The 23175-nt window shown below is 35.1% G+C and overlaps 1 protein-coding gene across 3 annotated transcripts in view; it reads right to left on the bottom strand.

Annotated features, from left to right (window-relative positions):
• BRINP3 (BMP/retinoic acid inducible neural specific 3) overlaps positions 1–23175 on the bottom strand; it is a gene marked incomplete at its 5' end in the record, with an annotated part of 413577 nt that overhangs the window by 81728 nt on the left and 308674 nt on the right. For all 3 annotated transcript variants that reach the window (XM_081223561.1, XM_081223562.1, XM_081223563.1), the window contains one exon: positions 3015–3237. In XM_081223561.1, coding sequence (XP_081079687.1) covers positions 3015–3237 — 223 coding nt within the window. The remainder of the gene's footprint in view (positions 1–3014; positions 3238–23175) is intronic.

Genomic DNA, 23175 nt, shown 5'->3' with positions numbered 1-23175 from the left:
CATATTATTCTATTAAAATGGGAAAAATAAAAAGCAAAACAGAAACAAAAATCTCACATTCCTGTAAACGTGCTGGGGAAAAAATCCAAATTCAATAAAAATCTTTCATCTAGCAAGAAGTCTGTATTTTTTTTATTGTGTGTGATGAGTAATAGCCAACATAGGAATTAAGCTAAATTGAAAAATTGAATATTTAATATTAAATATTTAATATTAAATTGAATATTTAATTTTTATTTTAATAGAAATTAATATCTTTTGATATATTTTACCCCACTATTTGTTTCATTTTCAGTTTCCATTTCTCCACTCATTCCTTAAACGTATCCTCAGATTCTGTCTACATATTTCCCATGGTATTACATTCAGATCTTACGGTTTCACGTGCACTGATGTTTGCCATCTTACTCTCTCAAATCTCCCCTGAGCTTCAGACATATATCCACCTCCAGTTGAATGTGATTGAAAGAACACTTAAAGTCAACAAGTTTATAAGCAAACTCATCAATTTGCTTCCATCCCATTCTATTGTATTTTCTATTATGTTTGAGGGTAGAACCATCTATTTCAGTGGTTTACAAACTCTATGTAACCCACACAGAGCATAAAGTTCATAAAGTTTTTACAGAGCATAAAGTAACAGTGTCTTTCTCCAGCCATAACTCTCTGTTAAGGAATATTTCCTTGAAGTATGCAGGCAGATATATAAAAAATATCCTATGTGTGGAAGGAATAAGAAAACTTACAGGATGCATAAAATAACAAATCTTAATACCAGTGCTTGGAGAGAAATTTGTAACAGTGAAAGCCTATATTAAAAAAAAAAAATGAAAGCTCTCAAGTCCATAACCCACTTTTTCTATGAAACTAGAAAAAGAAAACTACAGTACACACAAAGAAAATAGAAGAAATAATGATAATCACAGTGGAAAAATCAAATAAAAAAGAGAAAAATAATAGAGAATATAAAGAAAACTAAAAGTTAATGTTTTGAAAAGAAACAAAATTGGCAAACTTTTGGGCTAGACTGACCAGACAGACAGACAGGTGGGGAGAAGAGATGGATAAGAAAGTGAAAAGACTGGAAGGAGATATTTATATATCATACTACTGATAAGGGACTGGCATCCAAATATGTAACTTACCCTTACAACTTAATAATGCAAATAAAAAACAAACAAAAAATGAGTGAAGAAAATTCAAACAGATATTTCTCCGAAGAATATACACAATGGGCAATAAACACATGAAAAGATGTTTAGCATCATTAGTCACTGGAGAGATATAAATTAAAATCACAGGAAGATGCCACTTCACATCCACCTGGATGACTATAATCAAAAGGTCAGATAATAAAAAGTGTTGGTGGGCTTCCCTGGTGGCGCAGTGGCTGGGAGTCCACCTGCTGATGCAGGGGACACGGGTTCATGCCCCGGTCTGGGAGAATCCCACATGCCGCGGAGCGGCTGGGCCCATGAGCCATGGCCGCTGAGCCTGCGCATCCGGAGCCTGTGCTCCGCAACGGGAGAGGCCACAACAGTGAGAGGCCCATGTACCGCAAAAAAAAAAAAAAAAAAAAGTGTTGGTGAGGATATGGAGTCATGGGAGCTGTCACTCATGGTTGGTGGAAATATAAAATAGTACGGCCATTTTGGAAAACAGTTTGGCAGGTCCTCAAAATGTTAAATATAGGATTATCTTCTGAATAGTCAATTCTGCTTATAGATACATATCCAAGAAAATTGAAAACATATATCCACATTTTTAAAAAAGCACATGAATGTTGACAGCAGCATTATTTATACTAGCCCAAAAGTGGAAACAACCCAAGTATCCATCAAATGATTAACTGATAAGTAAAATGTGATATACACATACTACTGATGCATGCTACAACATGGGTGAACCAGAAAGCACTATGCTAAGTGAAAGAAGCCAGTAACAAAAGACCACATATTGTATGAAATGTCCAAAATAGGCAAATCTATGAGGACAGTTAGTAGATTAGACAAATCTATAGAGACAAATAGCCTAGGGATGGGTGTGGAGTATGGGGACAAGCTGAGGTTTTTGGGGGACAGTGACAATGTTCTCAACTTAGATTGTGGTGATGGTTGCATAAGTTTGAATATGCTAAAATCCAATGACTTGTAAAAAAATTCCAATAATTTATTTTGAAATCGAATTTTAAAAATGTGTAGAGCCAGTTGTTGTTGTTTTTTGTGAAAGAAATCTGTAATTACAGATTTAAGCATCAGGCCAAATGATTTAAGCATCAGGTCAAACTTCAAGTATTTTATAATAGAGATACTGGTACAAATGCATACTTTCTTATGATTTTGTCCTAAATTTTTCCTTTGCTTTTCATTTTATGTATTTTCAACCTGACTTCTACTAAATACATGCAAATTTTTATTGCACTGACTGGTCAACACATCTTAAACTAGCAAATCTAAAACCCGTGCTTCCCCAGATCAGTTCAGGCACAAATATTTTAATAGTCTGTCAACATTCATATAAATTGTTTGAAACTTTCCCAGCAATTTTCATAGATTCATGTAGAATGAGCTTTATGGTTTTCTGAACACAGGTCAAAGAAAAAATTTAAATTCTTTTAAAGAATTTAAAAATTTAAATTCTTTTATTTGAAAATCTTAAGAAATTTCACTTTTTATTCCTGCTTACTTCCTAGGCTTACAATGTAACTGTAAGTCTTTGTGTTTTTATGTTCACTGTGATACAATTATCAGTTGACTACCATGCACAACAACTTAGAAAAATTTGATTCTGATAGTAAAAGAAAAGTTAAAAAAAAGAAAATAGTGTATGTTCTCTCATTGTACTATTACTTTGTAAAATAACTACAATTAATTATTATGAGACTTAAGACTACATGTTGTTTTCTGATTATCTCTAATAATATAAATAACATTGTGCTATATATATATTACTACATCTACATTCAGAAAATCAATAGAGCTGTCCTCAGTTGTCTACATTGCTACATGTCTTACCTTTGTCTTGGCAAGCTGATGAGGGGTTGTTTATGACATCTCTTGCTAAGGCTAAAGAGCTTGTGTACAATTTTCTGTGCCTTTAGGAAAAGTTGCTTCATGCTGTTCTCCAGTTGTTCATAGCGGCGCTGAAAATTAGAGTCCATTGTCCACAAATGCATTATGGTAGACGTGTTGAGGAAATAATTCATGGGTAGCCTTTTCATAAAGAATTTGAATTCATCTGAAAAAATGTCAAAATTCAACACTTTAATAATAAAATAATTATTTTCCCTTTCCCCCAAAACACAGTTAGTATGTTAACGTTAAAAAAGAATACAATCTATTATTTTCTGTGTAGCAAATTAATGGCAAGAAGGAAATAAATTTATTTTATGCTTTAGGATTGTTTTCTTTTTTTGTTTCTTTTTTTGTTTCTTTTTTTGAACTTAATTTTTCCACATTCTACTTTCGATGGTATTTGAATTTGATGGTATTGAAGTTTTTCCCATAGGTAGTGGTCATTAATCTAGCTTTCATTTTTGGCAATAGTATTAATAATTTGTTCCAAGTATTGTTCATTAAATAAATATTTTCAGAAAATTTCATTAAATTAGTATGTGTGTGTGTATATATATATATATATATATATATATATATACATATATATATATATATATAAAATCATTACTAAATGATTATATTGTTTAAGGAAAAATAGGAAACTTTTATAGTGTAAAATATAATATTCAACTATGTACTCTGGTTGTTCCCTTATTAACTGACCACATTTCAATTTGTTAAAACAACAGTTTAAAACCTAACTGTATACTTAAGAGAAAAAAATAAAAAAGAATTTAAAGCTCCAGTATTGGCTTTCTGTGTGTGTGTCAATAACTACCATGTCTAAATTATTTTCTTTTCAATTGTCTAAGTAACTAACAGTAGGAACAAAAGTTGACACAATGAAATAATCATCTAAAAGGTCTATTAATTACCTCAACACAGAAGAGCCAAAAGATAGAGACAACCCAACTATTCATCAATAGATGAATGGCTCTACCAAGTGTGGTATATACGTAAAATAGAATATTACTGGGCAATAAAAATGAATGAAGTTCTGAGGCATGCTACAACATGGATGAACCTTCAAAATATCATGCTAAAAGTGAAATAAGCCTGAGAACAAAGGACAAGTATTGTATGATTCCACTTATATAAAATATTTAGAATGTTCAAGTTCATTGAGACAGAAAATAGATTAGAATTTACCAGGGGATGGGGGGAGAGCAGATGGGAAGTTTTTGCATAATAGTTATAGAATTTCTGTTTGCGGTGATAAAAACTTTTTGGTAAAAAGATAATGGTGATGGTTGCACAGCATTGTGAGTGTAATTAATGTCACTAAATTGTACATTTAAAATGGCAAATTTTATGCTATATACATTTTACCACAAAAATATTTTTAAAAACAGAAACAAAGAGAGTAGAGCCTTCTCCCCATCTCTCCTTTTCTTCTTAAATATTAAGATCATGGACTCAAAACATAAACTTTTTATTTATTTTAGTATTTCTTTAAAGGATTTATTGTGTTTAGCATATCACATTGCCCCCAGTTCCATGTTGGAGTGGCTGGGTTTCCTCTGCATATATACTCCAGCACAGGACAAGATTTGGAAAATGTTTTCAGTGGCTGAAGATGTATTATTTAGTAAGTGATACAAGCCACATTTTAGTCACTATTCTACCCATAAAAATGTTATATGGCATACATTAAACCTCAGTCTCTCTGTGCCTTAATTTCCTCCTTTGTAAATGAGATAGAAAGTTTTGGATAATAATAATCTCATTTTATTTTAAAATTCTATGATATTACAGTTGTTTTAAATGACTGTTAGTTTTAAATATCCAATTCAAAAACAGTTGTTTTCAAATAGCCAGTTACAGGCGTTAGTGTTTAACTGAACTTGGACAAGGTATGTTAATACCGATTCCTTATTAGTAGAGAATGGCTCAATTGCAGTGTTTCAAAACCTTCAAATTATCATCCACATTTTAAAAAATATGCCATTTACATGGGAAAAGATAAACTACACTGATACATATACATATTTAAAGCAACTAATTTATATTTTTACAAATCAGGACTATTTCGATAATCAAATCCAAACTATTTCATCAGTGATGAAAAATGCAACTTTTAGACAATTAACAGAAAATTATATTCATGAATTTTGGGGTTGATATTTTTTCTAGAGGAAATAAATACAAAGTTCTGGCATCTTTTGGACATTAAAGGTATAGACTTTACCAGAAGAAGAAGGAAAAATAAAACAAAAGGAAAAAACAGGACATTTTATTGCAAAATCTATGGGGAAAGATTTTTGAGGATATATCCATTTGATGTGCTTCAAATCATTTTTTTAAGCAAGCAGGGTATAAATAAGAGATACATTTTAAAATTCCAATTTCACAGTACCCTACGTTTTGTTTGGTCCCATATGTCTCTTTTGAGAAACTCTCTCCTTTGAATAAAGGAGTTCGTGCATGGAAACTAGAAAGCATTCCTTGGATTATTCACAGAGCAGATGCCACTACTGTGAAAACTAATCATTCATTTCATTGTCATCTTTTACTTGAACACTTTTGACAAGCCTTTATTGCTTCATGGGTATGCATATTTTAGTTATTTTCATTGTTTGTTATAGTAGTATTATGATAGTTTCTAAATCAGTAAATTTCATTCACGTTAAAGAATATGTTAATTTATTTAATTTTACCAAAGTGATTGTAATAGTGTATGTCCACTGAAAACTGGCACTATGTAATTTCTAAGAAACAGTTTTAACATGACATTTGAATAATTACTTCATTATGAAGTCATTAAGAGTCACCACTGACAGTCACCCAAAACATTTATTGGACACCTGTTGTGTACAAAACATACAGATGTTTCAGTCTATGAGTGAGAATATGAATAAACCTTTCATCTTATTTTTTTAAATGACAAATAATATTAAATATTTTTAAATGTTAAAATAACATCTTATCTAAAATTCATTCTACTTAGAAGTCAATAGAATCTCCAGAAATATTCCTGTGGATATCTTTTCTTTTATTTTTGGCAGTTAGTAAAGTCCTTATTTATAGAATATGAAAATGAAATTTGAATGATACATTAGAATTATTATATAAATCTAGAGATTTACATAACTACAAAGAGAAAAGATAATGATTAGGGGACACCAGATAACATTTTACCCTACAATAATTTCCAAACCCATGTAGGAGATAAAGTGCTGTTGTTTTTCAAATGGCAAGTAAACAATGACTAGCCATACTTTTGGGGGGGATAAATTTATAAAAGAAAACAAATTAATGTCATATAAAAATAGCCCAGGAGACTTCCCTGGTGGCACAGTGGTTGAGAGTCCGCCTGCCAATGCAGGGGACACAGGTTCGTGCCCCAGTCCGGGAGGATCCCACATGCCGTGGAGCGGCTGGGCCCGTGAGCCATGGCTGCTGAGCCTGTGCGTCCGGAGCCTGTGCTCCTCAACGGGAGAGGCCACAACAATGAGAGGCCCCGCGTACTGCAAAAAAAAAAAAAAAAAAATAGCCCAGGAGAAATATATTCAATATCTGAATTACTAGACAGAGATTAATCTGGAAATCCCTGTTTGCTAAGTATGTATGAACTGAGTACTTTTGCTCAGCATAGTTTTGAGGACTATAGAGAAACAAAACAACAACAACAATAATAGTAGTGGTAATAAACATCCTATATGCTGGAAGGAATTTACAGTCAGTCAGTCGTCTTCACAAAACTAATTCACATGAAGCAAAAAATAATACGAAGGTAGTTGTATGATATTAATGAATTCTGTGGAGGTGAAGAGAATTAGGGTAGGTGACGTCTTTCCAATAAATTACAGAAGACTAGCCAGGCACCATGTTAATTCTCTAGATTACAACTATTCCTCCATTAAAAATGAGTTTTTTTCTAAAATAGCTGAGTAAGGTTTGTTGTTTTTTTCCCCCTCTCCTCTAATGCAAACTCTAGCTAACATTTGATATCCAATTAGCTAATTTTGGAACTAATTCGCTCTCTCTCTCTGTTAACATGAGTTCTTACTTTGGTAGGAACTCAATTTTAAGTGCTTTAAATATTAACTCAATCCCCCCAATAATCCTTCATGTAAATTTTACTGGAGCTGTTATGTATGTAGAATGCCGACGATTTTTAGTTTCATGACTTCAGTGTCAGCAAAAATATTTTATTAATGCTACTGCATTTGTATATTGATCTTATGTATTTATATATTTATGCACTTTATTCTCATGCTTCACAGTTGAATTAAATAGGTAAGAGTGGAGAACGGAACATTTTCAGGATGTAAAAGAACAAGCCATAATACATAGAGCCTGATTTGTGTTTCTGCCTTTATTGATGAGCATGAAAATCATTGACCAATGTATTGATAATGCATTTTCACATATTCAGAACCTCTGATCAGAACTGCTTTGGAATATATTTTCAAAGGTGTTTTAAAGCATTCTAAATTTTCTAGAGCTTTGGGAGCTCATAATTTACTTCCTCAAAAGTGTAGGAAAGTAATCAGATATTTTGTGTTATTTAGAGACAATTTCTTGAGTTGTAAATCCACCAAAATATCCAAAACAGAAGCTGTTTCCATTAGAAAGTAGGACTATGGGTAGGGAGGACTCAGGGAGGAAACTTGTGCTTTTATGGTATTTATTATTTCATATGAATGTACTAAAATTTAAAGAAATATTGTGAATCAGTAAAAAAACATAGCCAAAAAATACTATTAAATTGTCAGTACACTATGTTTATATCTTATGTTTCATACATTTACATAAAATGCTATTATTTAGTGGCTTGCTAATATAAAAGTAAAAGCGTACTGGCTCACATTCCATGTTTTTTTTCCTGTATCAATTAACATAGTGGTACACTCAAAGTATCTTTTCAGTAGAAATGACAATGCAATATGGATAATAATTTCAAGTATTATGAAAGCATAGCAATAGTCTTACTACAATAACAAAATATTGTACAGTATATAGCAAAGTATGTAAAGAACATGGACACAGAACAATCTTTAAATGAAAGGATGTAATAGGCAAAAAAATATGTATCAGATATATAAGAAGAATCCACGCAAACATTTGTTTTTAAGCAGGAAGCATAATCGTTTCTCATTTTGTGATACTACTGGTCTAGTGTCTGTTCAAACTCCTCTCTCCTGCTTATGTTTGTAAACACAGGATTTTTTGAAATAGTACATGTTAATAACATATTCTAGTAACACAAATTTTCCGTAATCAGTAAGTTAAAAAAGCAAACATTATCTCCTTATACTGAATGCAGTACCAAGGCCTTATCTATACATGAACACATGGCAAATATAGTCTGTTTCTATGGATGGATTTTCGTTTATCAGTTTGTTTAGCTTTCAGTAGGTTTATACCTATACGGAGTACTACCTCCAATGCTGACAAATAAATATCAAACTACCTACCACCGGACCTCAAAGTTATTGCTCAACCAGAATCCCTTCTAATAAAGCTGTTTCTTGTTTCTTGAGAATCACAGTTTCCTAGAAGATAGTATGGATTCTTCTATCTTCCTCTGATTTTCAAGGACAAAGATTTGCCTAGCAAATAAATTGTGAACCTTGACGTTCCAGAAATGCAAGCCTTAAGTAGGTAAGACACAAAACTGAGAAACAAATGCAAAAGTGCGTAGGAAGAAGGGCTAATGAGGAAAAAAAAGTCAAGACAGAGAAAATTTAGGCAATGGGTGTCCTGAATGGCAGAAGTTACCAATGGCTGAAACGACAATCTGACCTTTGATGGAGTACGGAATAGGCAAATTTTGACCCATTCCATAATCCTGACTAGAACTGGCTGATTTTTAACTTTCACAAAGTATTTTTTTTCCTCCAAACATTTCTCAGGGACTATTTGAGTCACTTGTACCAGTTTAGAATTTTGTCAACTTCTACAGTAAATCACTGAGACGACTTTGAGTGGTCACATATCAATGCAGGTCTATTCAAACCATTCTATAAGCCACGGGTATAGAGTTTACGTTGAAATTGACAAAATACTATAATGCTGCATAAAGTAAACGGCAAGCCTGTTCAATAGCTTGTGAACTGGCCAATTTTCTGAGGCTACAAAGGGGTTCAAGCGGGCATAAATCAGAAGTCGAACCTAATTCCTTAGTAGCTGCCTAGAAATAAGTTGTGCTTTTTCTGACCGTTTTCTTTTTCTCTGAAAGATACATCATATTTTTATATTAAAATACTTCAATACAGAAAGACAATGAATCTGTCCTTCACTGGATTGCCCTGTTTATGAACCCCTCTTCAAATGTTTGAGAACTTACCCAAATAGAGCTTTATCTCTATAATTATAACTATGTTATTTCTATAGTGATAGTTTATCTCTCTAACTATAACTAACTAACCCTAACCCAGGTCTTCACTTCCCCAGTGCCCTTGCAGCTACAGAGTGGATGCATCATCTAAGCTATAGAAATCAGGTGTACCCATGCAGAGTTTGGATCTTAAGCTGTTGATGCAATAACAAAGAGGATGCCTAGAGCAATTCTCTAAGGAGATAGTGGTTACAGCAGTAATGGTAGTGCTGTTGTATGGTCAGGCCACTCAAGATGGCTATTCTCTTGCTCTCTGTCCATCCCCTGCTTGACCAGTGCCTGCTTCACCTACACCCCGCTCATGTAACTGACCTTCCTAAGTACTTGCCCCAGGCTTCAGCTAGTGATTGTTCTAGCTTTAGATCAGAACTCTCCACTATGCTTATCAAAGGGGGATGCCCTTCTGCTGGTTTCCTTGGCAACCAATAAGCCAACTTGATGTCAATTCCCCTATAACTGGTAACCTCCCCCTGTCTATGGGAGCAAAGACGGCCATTCTATCCTGTCCTGGTGTCTGCAGCACACGATGGGAGTATCACTCCAGGACCTTGCTTAAGACGTGTGAGCTCCCCCGTCCATTAAACCATTGAGGTCTCTGTCACTGACTCTGGGCTCTTTCTTCAGTCTTGAAGCTGGGCAAGTACAAGCGTTTCAGGCCTGCGGGGTGCAGCTCGACAGCGATCCACTGTTCATTGCATTTAGCAATCGTGACCTCACTAAATAAGTCTTCTGCAAGATTTTTCCCTTGGTCCCAACTATGTAGCACAAGAGTATGCTTCTCTAGCTTTCTTGATGATTCTATATGCTATGCAATATCCTTTCATCATAGGTTCCTTATCAGGTTGGGTCAGCTAGAGCCTGTTTTTCTTACTTGCAGCAAAAAATTTGGGTGATGGAGGTACTGGTATAGGAAGTGGTTTGGAAGAGTCTCCATGGACAATAAGGAGAGGATGTGCTTGGTTTTCTGGATTAGTTGGGGAAAAAAACTCTTTTTAAATCCGTACAGTATTAAAGGTGGAAGTTTGACAACAGAAGTACCACCCGTGCTCACCTAGAATGAAGAGTTTGTGGTAGAAATGGCATTTGGGATTATGTGCCTACATAGAACTGAATGAGGAACATAAAAAATTCAAAGACTGAGGGTGACTTGGTTACTACAAATAGAGATAGCTTGCTTAAAGAGCTCAAAATCCTATACTTTTTTTTTTTCCTCAAAGCACAGGAGTACTGGTGAATACTGGAGGCTTTCAAGGACTGTGCTAAAGGGATCTTTTATCTCTTGCAGCTGTAGGGCTTCAAAACAAACTTTTATCCCAAGATTGAATTTAAATTCCTGCCAGATCTGATAAAGTTAGAAAGAACACTGGGAAGAGATGGGAACCTGGGAACTGGAAGGTAGATATGGGGGAGGACTGGGATGAACTCAGAATAATCCAAAGCATTAATGCTTACTTTCCTTGTCCCCATGAAATAGCACCTTCTGCCCTGCCTGATGGACTAACTCTGTCCTGCTTTCAGTCATTGTAATGATCTTAATCGAAGGAATGACCTTCATTAGGAAGCCAATGTTCATCATGTCCCACTTTCATCACCCATCATATCCCAGGGGAGTTTATTGAAAATATTCTAATTTTCCAATGGTTATCAAGAACTTGCTGATTTTTATTGGAGAAAGAACATTAATTGCAATGGTAAAAAGAATATCTGCCAGCATCTCTGATGAACATTGTATTCTGTAGGATGGGAACACCAGTTACTGTGAAAATCTGTGTGAAATCAGATGGAATCTCTGGTTTTAATTAGGATATAATTACCCCTCTGTGACTGAAGCCTAGAAGCATCTATTAACAATCAGAGGCACAGTGGACATGGGTACTGTAATAGGTCCTGTGTATTACTCAGAGAAGGTCTAATCTGTAGGAATTTTAGAGTTTGCTAATCAGGTCATGGTCCCTTGGGATTTAAATGTGGAACCAGTGCTGTGAGGTCCTATTTAATTTGTATAATAGAAAAAAAAGTTAAGTCTACAACAAAGGCCTGACTTGAGTTTTCATGAGCGAGAAGAATGCTGTCCCTGGTCCTGAATAATTTCAAGGACTCAGAACTCCTGCACCACAGCTTAAGTAGAGCAAATAATTCCTCTGCATTGTGAATTAATTCCTTGGGCTCCTAAATACCACAATATTCCATGAATCGGAGAGTGGCCTTATAGAAATAAGATAGCAAATTGGGTTTTCCTTGAATCCTCCTCAAATCAGGTCCAGTGGGACCCTAACCCATGCCGTGTTTATTTTCCCAGTCTCTGAATAAAGAATTAGAATAGAGCATCGGCTCCCTATACTATTAAGTAAAATCTATAAAGGAAAGATATAATGAAGCTTCCCTCTCTTATGAAAAGACTAAATTCAAAGTGATGTTGCTTGTTTTTTATGCCTGACACCGTTGCAGGAATTAGAGATCGGCTCAACACTGAAAATTTTGAGAATAATCATATTCCATCACTAATTAACTCACATGTTGGTGATAGCTCAATCATAGAGTAACTCTAATTAACACTGCCATTCCAGATGTGGTGGCTTACTGGTGGCAGGACTCCTCACACTAGGGATAAAGTTTCTTCTCTGGTACAAACTCTTTTCTCTATCATTGTAAACAGGGAATACTAGAAGCAATTTTCTTTCCTATGCCAGCTGCGAGAGTGAAACACTCCTATTGTATTCAAGGGTCAAATCATTTCGCAGCCTATGTGCGACAACTGACTTCACAGGAACGCACACAGTCTCACCCTGTCACGGGACATATATTGTTAATGACATCATACTGAAAAGATGTGAAACACACAAGTGGCAGGTATCCTGGCTGCTGGCCCATACTTTAGCTGTGTGCAAGGTCTGCAAATACATTTTGTGAAAACTCAAGCATCTGATGCCTGAGTGAACTTTCTGAGAGTCCAGTGGATATCTTGTCCAAAGCAAAGAACAAGTAACTGTTCCTCCAGCTCCCCTTAATAACAAAGATGTACAGATCTTGGAAGTAGAGGCAGAGGAATCACCTGGTAGCATTACTTACAACAAAGACTTCAGTGATCTGTCTCGGGATGTCAGAGATGCCAGCTGCAGATTCTGTTGCTCCTTATATCCTCAAGCAATCACTCTTGCTATGTGATTTAGCAATCGTTCCTGGCACAGCCTCGGGGCCAGGCTCTCCATTTCCTCTGCTGACTCTGTGAGTAATCCAATCCGATGTCTGAACATAAATTCCTTTTCTACTGCAGTCAGATTCTATTCTCCCAAGAATGCTGACTGATACAGCTAATGGGGGCCTCAAATGTAATTAGAATCTGGCGTTCAACAAGAGTATAACAAATATTTATTGAGTGTCTAATGTGTGCCAATCACTACACTAGTTAATTGCTAAAACTACATTAATAATCACTTTTGTAGCTATGATAATAGTACTTTCTTCATAGGTTTAGCAGATTAAATTAGGTAATTATGAAAATGTAATAGAATACCTTTTACACAATTAGTGATAAATAAATGCTAGCTATTATTTTTCTTTTATAATTTATTCCGTGATTCTATGTGTGCTGGGCTGAGCACTTTAAGTGAATTATCTCATTTAATTCTTCCAGCAGTCCTAGGAGATGGGTACTATTATTTCGGCATTTCACCGAGGAGGACGTGTGCCTTAGCAAGGTTCAGCCAATTGTTCAAAGTGACACAGTTATTAATTAGAGCCCAGAACAAAAGAAGTCTGAAAAAAGTATGGCTCCTGCCTTAATAAACATAAACTCTTTGGGGAGTTGACAGAAAAATAAAATTATTATTCCCTATATTTAAAGACTGCTTTTCTTTGGTAGACTTTTCACAAATATTATCACATCCAATCTCATAATAACCCTGCAATAGGATCGGCAGGTTTTATTGAGACTTGATGTGAAACAATTTTGAATTAAGAGATCATTACACAGACTCAACTATGAGAGAAAAATGAGAAAAACAATGGACTCAAAGAAATATAAAAGGAGAGACCAGTTTATATTTTTTCTGAGGGGCAGGACAATGTTTTATGTTTCTTTATATTCTCCCTTTACAAAAGCCTAAGACAGCACATTACAGATAGAATGAATTAAGAATGTTTCTTAAGTGGCTTAACCAATTGACAAGATCCAGAAATAAACAGTTGCAGCTAACTATAAACATGTATAGAATAATTCATTTGGAAAAGTAGAGTTTGAGCTTAGTCATATAAAATATGAAGCCATGAGTGACTCACGTGGGAAAATAAAGTTGAAATAAGATGTATAGTAAAGTTCTAAGCCTTAATATTACTATGGAAAAAGGATTTCAGGTTGAAGGAAACATTATGAGATAAAGGCATAATGTTTTAGTTTTATGGATGGGAAACTGACAAATGGGGTTCAGATGGTAAAGTTACAGTGTATGTGAATTTCAGAGTATTGATAAATAATTAAATTATCCTGCAATGACATGTGATCATTAGTTATAAACAAAACTGTAAGTACGTACTCATGATTGCATAAGGATTTTTATATCTGGTATCTTTTAAGTATCAAGCACTCTTCTAGGCACTTAATCCTCTTAATTCTACATAGTAGTTATTGCTGTTACGTCCACTGTATTAAAACCATACCTATGACTTAGAGATGCTGAGTAAATTTTGTCAGGTGGGAAGCCTTGTAAGTAATGCCTAGAGAAAAACTGCTGAACACAGAAGCAATATCTGCCATGAGATCAAATCCATCTGAAACCTTGTACATCAGAGAATCCAGAGCCCTGGGGTGATGCTGGTGAGAAGAGAATTTACTTCATACCCTCTAAATAGGAAGTAATACCTAAAGGATATATCCTTTCTCTTGAAACAGAAAAAGCATGCTAGTCACCACCCCCTGCCCCTTATACACAAATTGTCAATTTTTGCAGCAATTTTTATTTTTCATCAGTAATGAAAAATGGAGGCTGAAGAAGTTTAGTGATTTCCGTATGAACACAGGTCTACAGAAAAGTTGAATTAATACTTAAACTAAGAACTTTAGCCCATAATCTGTCTTTTATACTATGTGACCATCTTAGATGTCATAAACATACATGAAAATATATAATCAGTATTAAAATAATACTAATTCACATGTTATTTAACTATTAGAAACTATTTCCAAACAGGACAATTTTTAAAACTATGTAAATAAAATCACCATTTTTTATAATGTTCAAATTGGCAAATTTATAATTAAGTATAAGCATTAAGGTTTTTATCTTAAGTTATTCTTACATAGTTTATTCCAGGTATAGTTCCAAGTATAGTTAGGACTCTCAAAACACTATAGAAAAATTATCTTAGTCACTTCTCGCTTGATGGAATCTTAATAAATTATCTTAGAACTTTGGAAAACCGAACTTTAACAAAGAGTAGACACACCTTTCAAACAGTGAAACCTCTGAGAAAAAAGCACCCCAGATCCTGCACAGAAAGGACAGGGAGAGTGTATCAAGAGAAAAAAGGCCTCTCCACCAGCCACAGGGCGTGTCTCTACACACAGCTAGGCAGGATGGGAAACCAGGCGGTTATTGGCTCCATGATATTCAACTGAAATCTGTTTTTATTTTTCCTTCCTTTTTCACAAGTCCTACATACAATTGAAGTATATACTAGAAGAAAAAAGTATGATAAAATATTCAGTAAAACAGCATCAGTATCTGTGGTAGCAAATAAATGCCTAACCTATATAAACCTATATATGTGTGTATATAGATATATATCCTTAATTCCATTCTCAAATATTTACATATTAGTTTTAATGTAGAATTAAGAGATGTTATAGTCTCTATTTTTATCATGCCATGATTGAAACGGATTCCTCGTATTTCTTGTTGAAAGCCTTTTTCTCTGAATTCAATTAACCAAATACACTGTGTGTTGTGTTCCTCCAATAGATTTTTCATATTACTCAAATTTGTCAGGAACCTGGCTTTTTGAATAAAGACAACATGTGATGCTTCCAATTGTTCGTGCTTAGTCTATTTATTCCAAACGAAAACTTCTCAGACTGTGGCGTTTACACTTTACACACTGCTGGCAGTCGTGCTCAGTTGTTTATCATGAACCTGGCACCATCATCACCAATCCAAGGCTGAGAACTCTTTCCCTAAAGCCCCGTACTTGGACAATTCTGTGTCAGAGTCTGTCAATGAGAGAAACTTGTGAGGTGTGTGGAAGGTGGACATGAAATGGAAGCCATTATTCTCAGAAGTTTATGATGATGAACATGAGACAGTCACACACAGTTCTTTCCAGAATTCAGTGACATGGTGGCTTCTACAGCTAGACCAGGTTCCATAGAAGTGGCAACTTGCCCAGAAGTAGCAACTTCCAAATACCTCTCCCTGGGCTCCCACTTCACAGTGGCCAGATGCTCGCAGCCTCTTGGACCTGTCCACAGACTCTGCCTTTTCCACCCATTCCATGGCTTTGAGATTAAGTGGATTATGGATGTTTCTCTGATTCCCCGTCTACCCCTTTCATCCCTTCACTTTCCAAGTTCCTCCCTCATGTAAAACACTATTTCCCATTTCAAACCCCTTTATTCCCATAATACTTTTTGTGGCTTTATTTTCCTAAGCTCAAAGGAAGAAAGCAGGTGAGGCAGCTGTGGCTGATAACCTACTACATCCATTGTCCTCTTACAGAACATTGATTTTAGTGCCGACCGCGATGGGTCCAAATATAAAACTCCTTGCAGCCTCTGGTGGATATATGACAACGTTCTGGCCAAAGTGACAAAGGCAACAATCTGTGTCTGTGTGTTTTGCGGGGCAAGGGGGAACTTCTTTGTGGATAAAGTTTTGCTTTTCAGATTTAGGTACTGCCCTCTTTTTTCTCAGCCTTTGCTGCATCCTTCTGAGTGAACTGCCGACCAGAAGCTGGAGCAGCCATATTGTAACCATGGGGGAAAAGCCAACGGCAAGGGAGACACTTTGGTCTTCATCTTCTTAAGCCCTTGATGCAGTCCTGGCCCTACTACCTCACTTCTGTAATATGCAGATTGTTTTAACTGAGGATGAAAAAAAAAGAGCAGGGAATGCAGATCTTTAAAGCAATAGTTCCTTGATGTCTTATCTTGAGAGCCCCTTACATTCTTAGAAATTATTGAAGACTCCTAAGAGCTTTTGTTTCTGTGGTGTATTTTATAGGTATTTACCTTGTTAAATTAAATATCTAGGGAATTCCCTGGCAGTCCAGGGGTTAGGACTCCATGCTTTCACTGTCAAGGGCCTGGGTTCGATCCCTGGTCGGGGAACAAAGATCCCACAAGTTGTGGAGTGCGACTCTCAAAAAATCTATTTACTTTTTCTTGTAAAATAACAATAATTAACCCTTTACATATAAACAATGTACTTTAATAAAACTATATTTTCTAAAACAAAAAATAATAATTTGGGAGAGATTAGCATTGTTTTACATTTTTGCAAACCTCTTTAATGTCTAGCTTAAGAGAAAACACCTGATTCTTATACCTGCTTCGGCACTAGACTTACTGCCATATCACACACCCTGTAATTTCTAGACACCTCCACTGTACACTCAAGAGACAATGAAATTGGAAAAAAAGCAATGACATCTCAAAATATTATAACAAGGGGTATGATCTCATGGACCTTCTAAAAGTATCTCAGGGACCACCAGGTTTCTCCTGAGGATACATTGAGAACCTCTGTTCTAAAGAATAATATAATATAAACTGCAGTATTCAGAGTTTATGTATTAGGTAGCAAATATATATATCTTGTAGTTAAGATATAAGATAGCTGTATAATCTTATAGGTAATAACGAACATTAATACTATAATAGAAATAATAATAAACAGGATAAATTTCACAGTAAGAGGCAATATCACCTTTTATGTGTTTATCAACAGAAGATGGTATGTTTCTTATTTGAAGAAAAGGGAATCTGTGATATTTATTTCCCAAGAATTTAACATACAGTGTTTCATTTTTCAAATCATCTAAACATAATAATCAAAGATAAAAATCATATGTTAGTTTAAAGTTAACAGCTGCTGTATGCTTTCAATAATCTTGCCCTTTTTCATCATAGATTATCTTGGGATTTCACGGAGCAGAGAAACTGAACAAAAACAGTTATCATTTGATTTTTTCCTGAAATGTGCTGCCAGATTTCAAAATCGAAGCATCATATTTATTTGGTCTGCTGCAGTGGTGAGCTGCTATGACCAGAGCTCTGAAAACCACCATTACTATTCTCAGTGGAGAACTCTGAGTGACAGTCATAAAAGATATAAATGATAATCGCCTGAGAGCCTGATGCTTTTGTAGGCGCTTGGCATTATGTACAAGTGGTCTAATAATAAAATCATGGCAATATTACTTCTTTCTCACAACAATATTTTCAATAGTAATCTAAGCAATAAAAATAATAGCAGGTCTAACACCACTGGCAATATTAAATTGAAAAAGCAAATTGCAAAGCTAATGAACTTGTTATCAGAGGGATTGATCTATAATAGAACCAATATTTCAAGCTCCCAAATAAATGTTCAATAAAATGATGCTTCACTATTGTGCAAGCATTATGGTAGTGATTTACCAAAGATATATGACTTCAAAATATCTTGCAGTCTTTCAAATGCTGGGGCAAAACACAAAGAACTAAAATGAAAGTACACTTATTTTTATGTTGCATTGGATTTTAGTTGTTCACAACACATTACTTAACTCATCCTAAAAAAACTAGACTCCCCATTTCAAGGAATAATTCTTTGTATTGGAAATAATGGAAAGCTTAGACCTTAGCCAGAAATGTTGTTGCTTCTCTGTATGAACAAATGCACTCAGTGTAATTGTTCAAGAAAGGTTTACGAACAATTCTTTATATATTACAAACAAATTACAGGTTTCTTTTCTCTACTGGATAGTAAGGAAACATAAAAAAGATTACTATAAATTTTTACCTTTACAGGTCACTAAACATATAAACAGAAACTTATCTCTGTATTTATTTATCATCAATATCTGTCTATCTATCATCTATCTATCTATATATCTGTCTATCAATCTATCTATCTATCAATCATCTATCTATCATCTCTTACATGTCTTGTGATTCTCAGGAAAGGCCACATTTTGCTGCTATAACAAACCACTCCCAAATCCCAGATGCTTAAAACAACAACAATGTATTTCTTGCTAACATCACATGCACGATGGAGCAGTGGTGGGCTCTGCTGGGTCCCAGGCTCACAGAGGCTCTACCTGGAACTGCACACCCTGGAACATAAAGCCTTCCTGATCTTCACAGTCAGGAGAGAGAAAGTGACCTGTGTTTTTGTTTTTCTTTTTTACTGCCTTAGCCCATAAATGACACCTTTTACTTGCACTTATTCTTTATTTGTCAGAATTTGTCATATGGCACTATGTAACTGCAAGAGGACTAGAAAAAAAAAAGGGAGTAGGTAGAATATCTGGTAAGTATTCCTCTCTCTGCCATCTGCCCTCCTAATCATCAAACATCTTTCTCTGTTCTTTTTCCCATATGTAGAACATACTCTACTCTCCCCCAGGGAAGATAACACAAATATTCCATCACTGTATCAAGGGCAAAGCCCAGGTTATCTGAGAGGTGTGGACTAGTTTGTAAATCAAGTTCAGATATGGCTCCCATTTGTTTACAGGACAACAAATTAAAGGGAAGAGTTATTTGCCTCCCATACCTAATATAAATGGTGGGGAAAATAACTACACTAAACACTACTATTTGTAAAAAATGTGAACAGGAGACACAAAGAGGTTGCTGTGAGCAGCCATCCTGGAACCCACCAAGGCAGACACTGTAAGGGCTCTTTACCCTAGGGGAGGAGAGGGTTTCTTGATTAGGCCTGGCTTTACTGTCTGGGAGGTTCTTCCTTTCACGATTCCCCTTTACCAGTAACTGCATCCACAGTTCTTTTCCAGAGATAGTTCTTAGATCTGATACACTTCATTACATTTTTGCCTTTCTCTCTCTCTTAGATTTAAAGGGGACTGACGACCTGGAAGCTGTAAAGATTCTAAAGGGAGGCCACATCCTTATTCTGATCTTTTACTGAACATGCATCCCTTAGGCTTTCTCTTTCTTAACTTCTTAGCGCTTGGAGTCAAAAAGCAGTTAGTTCTTTTAAGTCTGAATGCCTGAAATGTTTGGACTTTTTCCCTTTCATGTCCCAAAGAGAGCTCATTTGCTTCTTTATCATACAGCCAAACACAGCTATTAGCTATCAACACATACCATGAAGGCTTTGCTCTTTAACCTCTTTCACTAGAGCTATAATTGAATGAGGCAAGTGGCTTCCTTTGCAAGTAACTGCAGACAACAACATTACCAAAGCATAACATGGGTAGACATCTTTTCTTGCTACCTATTGATTGGTCAGTTGGCCAATATCTGCTTTGTTTTTGTTTGTTTCTCATGGAAGTATCTCACTACTAACATGCAACTACCATGGTAGTCAGGGAAGACAAGGTTATACAGTGACAACAAATCCAGAGATAACATAATCTGTGTGCCTTTGTCATTATTTGGGGACTCAATGTGGAACTATTTTTTTGAAAAAAAAATCCTGTAACTCTTTAATGCATAATGGTTATGCAAAAATTAAGTTACTTACCTAATAATTGCAAAATCAGAAAAATAATGTTTTGCTAATAAATTCCATATGCCTGTATTTATAATAATAAAATCCAAGAGGCTCTAAAAACCAAAGAAGAATTTATAATTAATTTGACAACCAAGCCCGATCTTATCTACTGTCTCTTGGAAACAAATCTTTCCTGAAGCAATATGAGGCTACTACATACTCCCAGACAATGTGGAGTGTTGTGTAATATGTAGTATTTGTAACATATTATCATTCTAAAAGGTGAAATATTATAAATTCTGTAGCACATATTCCCCAAATATGTTTTACATATGGTACTATGGACCTGTAATTCCTAAATCATGTAGAATAATGGGGTATCATGTGTGACTGCTTGTACATAGTACTTCAACACACATTATGTCTCCCCATTTTTAGTATATTTAAATTTGTGACCTTTCCCCCATTCAGTACGTATTTTCTTTCCAATATGTATGTTGTTATTATTGTTAGTGTTATAACCCTCTGGGTTATAAAGATATTTATTCAGTGTAATTGCCTTTTGTATAAGTTAATATCCCACTTTGCAAGTACTCATTTTTGTCAATCAAAAATCCAATACTTTGTGATAATTTATGGCATGTAGGAAAGAATAGAGAAAATATCTAAGGAACTAGGTAAAAATATTGATGCCAAAAATCTGAGCACTGGTTCTGTATCTTCCTTGCTTACTGATGAAGATTAATCACATCTCAGAACATCCATGATTGCTTTGCCAGCACTGTGATAGAGATTGAATTTCATCTTTCTCACAGTTCCCACCCATTACTTACAAAAGTATCTATAAATGTATTGGCAATCGCTGTAGAGATGAAAGAAAACAGACTTGCTATAAAAGGAATATTAAACAAATTGGCTGAGTTAACCTATAAAACAATATCTGAGTAATAAAAAAGTCAAGAGAAATTTAAGCACTATAAGGGAAGTAATATATTTAAATTCAGTAGGTTTTACTTTGTACAAAATTATGTGAAGTATTTCTATGAATAGGATGTAGTTACCAGCTTTGCGGGGATAACAGTACCTACTAAATGGAGCAGACTTCAGTAGAATAAGATCATACCTACCTTTCTCCTTTCTTTTATTACAATGTCAACATAATATTTAAAATGTCTCAGCAAACTCTTCCCTTCGCCACTTTAATAAGCAGATTTGACAGGTGCAGCACTAGCAGGGGGCTCATAATGTATTTAAGTTTGAAAATGAGGCAATTATATTTCAAAGTTCTGATTGGCTATATTTTAATTTCAGAACTATGAGAGGCACTGATTTAGCTGGTGGCTTTCTGAAGTAACCTTATACATTTGCACCTGTTCATTTTATTAAAACAGAAACACCTTGCCAGAGGTGAGAAGAGGATACTGGTCACAGAAACCTTGACAGCCTGGCCCCTCTGCTCTTACTATTGATTACATTTCTTGACAGTCACATGGGAAGTTAATTACTAGTAGGCAATTAACACCCTCGCAAAATAATAAGGAAAACATAATTATATTGAGAACTCCCTAAGACTTTTTGTAATCTTAAATGTGATATTCCCAGGTCTCTGAATAGCTCTGGCAACCCAGATTTTGGCATTTCTTTTCATCTACATTCTTCAACCCGGGTCCTGTCCTTGACAAAATGTGGTAATTATTAATACTATATTTCCTTTCAAATTACTAAAAAGAATACTAAATTTTCATCCATCTAATTAAAAATTCCCCAAGGAATTTTTCAGTGAAAGCAAGATAAAATTTACTTTGCATATAAAGTGAATCATCTTTCTAGAAAAATAGATCTGCTTGAAAAAGACTCAGGATACCTTATCTAATATTAGTTTGTAATCTCGTTAAATTAAATTTCTGCCTTCTCTATTACAGGATGGGAGCTCAATGAATAGATTCTAAATCCAGGCTATCTAGGCTTTAGTTCCCACACTGTCTTCTAGAAATCCTATGACCTTGGGGAAGGTTATTTACCTTCTCTGTGATACATCTGTTCTATAAAGTGGAGTAACGGGTTTGCAATATTTATTGTCATTAATTTTATCCTGAACACTAGGTGTTCCCGTTCAGAGAGAGGCACCTTATGAAATGCTTCACAACACATAATAACGTGTCCACTCCTCTTGCCCCAGTCTTTACTTCGGGGAGACATGATGAAAGGTAATGCAGTTTTTTCCCCCACAAGTAGTCCAATACCCTCAACAGATCAGGGGCCAAGAAAAATGAACTGGTTCCACTTAGAAAGAGAAAGGAGACAGCTGTCCCCTTCCCTACCTAAAGGTCTCCTTGGAAACAAATGAGCTTGAATCTGAACTTCAGCTCTTTGGTATGTGAATGAAATAGCTTCAGGAACCAGCTAACCTCCTGTGTTTCAAATTTTACATCATTGTCTCACAGCCTAAAGTGTCTCCAAATTCTGGATCTTCACCCCTCCTTGAAAAGTACAGACCCAGGGAGACAGTCGCTGCTGTCTTCCTAGCCCTTGGGGCTTAAGCAAGGAAATTAGCATGGGTTGTGACTATTTGGCTCTCTTGCAATGATAAATGAAGTTTTATTATCCTTTGAAATCAGAGCAATCAGCTTCCGCATTAGGGAAACAGAGCTAACCATTATGGTAGGTGAACATGTCTTTAGGAGTCTAAGAATTGTTGCAGGACAGGTAAGAAATTCAGCGAAGGTATATATTCTCACAAGAAATAAGTAGCCACCTGAGAGGATTTGTGAGGTTTAAGTGAGTTAGTGATGAAATTACTTAATAAATCACTTATAATTAGCTACTCAAAAATAGCAAAAAAGAGTCTAGCTCTAAATGATTTTTCGATGACTTTAGAAGTCAATATATTACCTATATTATTTAAATATGAGAAAAACTTTAACACACTGTCATTTAATACTAAACCTCCTTTTTTTAAGTTTTCATTTTAAAATAATAAAAATCCATAGGGAGCTACAAATTGGTACAGAGACACCTTTTATTCAGTGTCTCCTACTGATTACATTTTACATCAAGA

This window comes from Mesoplodon bidens, assembly GCF_964165515.1.
Source record: "Mesoplodon bidens genome assembly, chromosome: 2".
NCBI lineage: Eukaryota > Metazoa > Chordata > Mammalia > Artiodactyla > Ziphiidae > Mesoplodon > Mesoplodon bidens.
The sequence above is the reverse complement of the archived record's forward strand: the minus strand, read 5'-3'. Positions and strand labels throughout refer to the sequence as shown.